The following is a 2,777-nucleotide window of genomic DNA, read 5'->3' as shown; positions in this document are numbered from 1 at the left end:
ACGTTTATGCTTTGTGCTAGTTTTGTTTAGTTCTTAACCCATTCTACATTGTACTAGTTAAATTTTACATTATAATTTGATCAGACATATATTCGTACACTTTGTGTCGATTTTGTCTGCTGTTTCTTAATCCGTTGTGCATTGTTTTACATTGTAGTTTGTTCGAATGTACATTTCTACTTGACCTATACATATAATTATCGAATGCTGCCATCATTCAATTAATTAAAAATAAATGTGAAAAGTTCATCATAAAAGAAACTCTCAAATAAATTAATAGGAATGAGTAAGTGCATGCCTATATATATGTATTCCATAAATTATAGACTAAGAGCCTATATTATATTAGAATTAACTACATATATACATATAGATATTAAAAAAAAAAATTAAGTTGATCCAAAGCTTCTGAAAGTGTCGAGCTGAGAAGGATCATGAAACAAATTAGATGTAAACATCCCCCAGAAACTCCCCTCATCGTATGATTCAAACATAGATTGGTGATTGGAATTTGCGAAAGGCAATTCAAGAACACCATCATCCCTCGTTGAGTCGGAATAGGCAGGAGAATGATCGGAAACGTTGTCGTCATTGTCCATGAAGCGGACGGCGGCGTTAGAGTCTTTCCCGGTGAGTTCTTGCACTAAAGCTCGGAATTGTGAGGCACATGTCTTCACCTTCATGGGACTTGAAATATAAACCACTTTAATATCTTTCTTACAATCTCTTTTCTTAAACTGCTTCTTCTTGTTTTTCATTTGGTGAACGCCTAGTACATCCATCTAGTTTCTAGAGAGAAATTGAACAAGATATGATGGTTGAACTGGGAAACAAATAAGCACTTTTCAGGGTTTATATAACCATTCAAAATTTTGGGTTTTTTGTGTTGGTGTGAAAGGTGGTTTCCAGGAAGGAGATAAAGATAAAAAGGAAATTTTGACAAAGGAAGGTTACAAGAAAGAAAGGATTGGAAATTTAGTATTAAATTAACATTAAAACACAAGGGTTAGCTAAGCTTTGAAAGGGACAATGGTTTAGCTTTTTCTACATCTTCTAAGTAAGTTTTTAAATTTCATTTTATGTCTACATCAATTAATTTCTAAATTACGGTGTGTTTTTTTAGTGATTTAGAGGAATACTTTTATTTCTATTAAAAATAAATTTATCTGATCTCCATACCATATAGGTCTATTAAGAGGTAAATGCTGACTATAAATTTTAAAATTTACCAAATAATAAGGAAGTTTGATATTTTAGTTTTTTTGATTGATTGTAAGTAAAAGAAGAAAAAGATAAAAACACGTGCGCAGACTCTTGTGACTCGGAAAAATTGGACTTTTGGTTGGAAACTAAGGAAAAAAATCTTAATGTGGTTAACTACCATTGGTACGGCAAAAGTTTTGTGTTTCTTTTTAGTGTGGCTGCTGTCTCAGCATTGTTTATCTTAAATTTCCCAAATTTTCTCTTCCCTTTTCTAGAACTTCTATGTTTGTCTACATCTTATCATTTACCAATCAATATTTAAGGTAAATTTTTTACATGGTTAGAACTAAATTTACTCATACTAATAAATCGTTATTGTTGAAAGAGTTTTACTCACAACTCAAATACGTTTAGCTTCAGAAAAATATTAATAAATTTATTACAAATTAAAATTTTAAATTTTTACTCTTTTCTATAATGTATAAAATTATTTTATTAATTTTTAATAAAAATTAAAATATAATTATAATACAATATAGAAAATTTTACGATACTTTTACGAGAATTTAACTCATTAAATTGTGAAAGTGCAATTATATCGCAAATAAATTTTGCAATTGTCGCATGAAAATAAAGGATTTGGGCGTGGAACTTGAAATGGGCATCGGAGGATTGGGTAGCACAAGGGAGACTTTTAAATCAAGTTATTTTTTGTATTAAAAAATCATCAATTTTTCATTACGAAAGAGGAAGTTATAAGAGGTCTTGTAGCTTCAAAGGGTGATTGAGAATCCAATCCTCCGAACAAGTCCCATACATGAGTGCTTAGCAATCCAATCACAAGCCCTATTACTTTCCCTAAGAAAAAAAATGAGTAGCTACAATCAGAAGGAATGAGGGAGTTCATCAAATACGAAAGCAACTTTCGAATGAGTGTCCTTATACCAAGCAATGCATCAATGCAAGATTTGTTGTCGAATTCAAGGATGGTATTATGTCAATTGTGAAGGCGAATTAGTCGAGAACCTAGCCTTACAGAAAAGGCTTTAGCCGTAAGTTCCGATGAACCAGCCACTTGCGCGTTGGCTCCCGAAACTATCAACCCTTGACTGTCTCTAACAATAATAACAATGCTTGTTTTGTGGGATGAGCAATTAAAAGCTGCATCGCAGTTGAATTTGAGTGATCCTATTGGTGGAGGAGTGCAAGAAATTTCCCTATGAGTTTTTTGAAGAACCCGTCTTTCTTATCCAGTCATTGTAAAATAATATTATTTAAATTTTAAATAGAAAGCACTCTTCTAATCTAATTAAGAGAGGGGTGGGTGGCATACCCTAGTTAATAAATGCTGGAGTTGTCACCCTTTTATATACATAAGGGGTATTGAGTCTCTCATGTATTGAGTCCAATTATATGTATTTTCTGGACCTTTTGACCCAACACTTTATAATATAATTTATCCCAATACTTGTTTCTATTTCCAAAATAAATATTATTTATTAAATTAATTAAATTATTAAGTTAACTAAATTAATTTCTCAATTAAATAATTTTCTCAACCAATTTTAATTTCA

General features: G+C 31.1%; 1 protein-coding gene across 1 annotated transcript; it reads right to left on the bottom strand.

Moving 5' to 3' along the window:
* Window positions 1-225: 225 nt before the first annotated feature.
* LOC105780974 (sigma factor binding protein 1, chloroplastic) lies at window positions 226-877 on the bottom strand. The gene has a single exon (XM_012605528.2). The coding sequence runs from the start codon at window positions 780-782 to the stop codon at window positions 390-392; it is 393 nt and encodes a 130-aa protein (XP_012460982.1). The 5' UTR covers window positions 783-877; the 3' UTR covers window positions 226-389.
* Between the last annotated feature and the right edge of the window lie 1,900 nt (window positions 878-2,777).

The sequence above is a fragment of the Gossypium raimondii genome, chromosome 4, assembly GCF_025698545.1.
Source record: "Gossypium raimondii isolate GPD5lz chromosome 4, ASM2569854v1, whole genome shotgun sequence".
NCBI lineage: Eukaryota > Viridiplantae > Streptophyta > Magnoliopsida > Malvales > Malvaceae > Gossypium > Gossypium raimondii.
The sequence above is the reverse complement of the archived record's forward strand: the minus strand, read 5'-3'. Positions and strand labels throughout refer to the sequence as shown.

Bases quoted from the DNA above. Each gene is read 5' to 3' on its own strand.
- LOC105780974 (XM_012605528.2), bottom strand. From the start codon at position 782: ATGGATGTACTAGGCGTTCACCAAATGAAAAACAAGAAGAAGCAGTTT.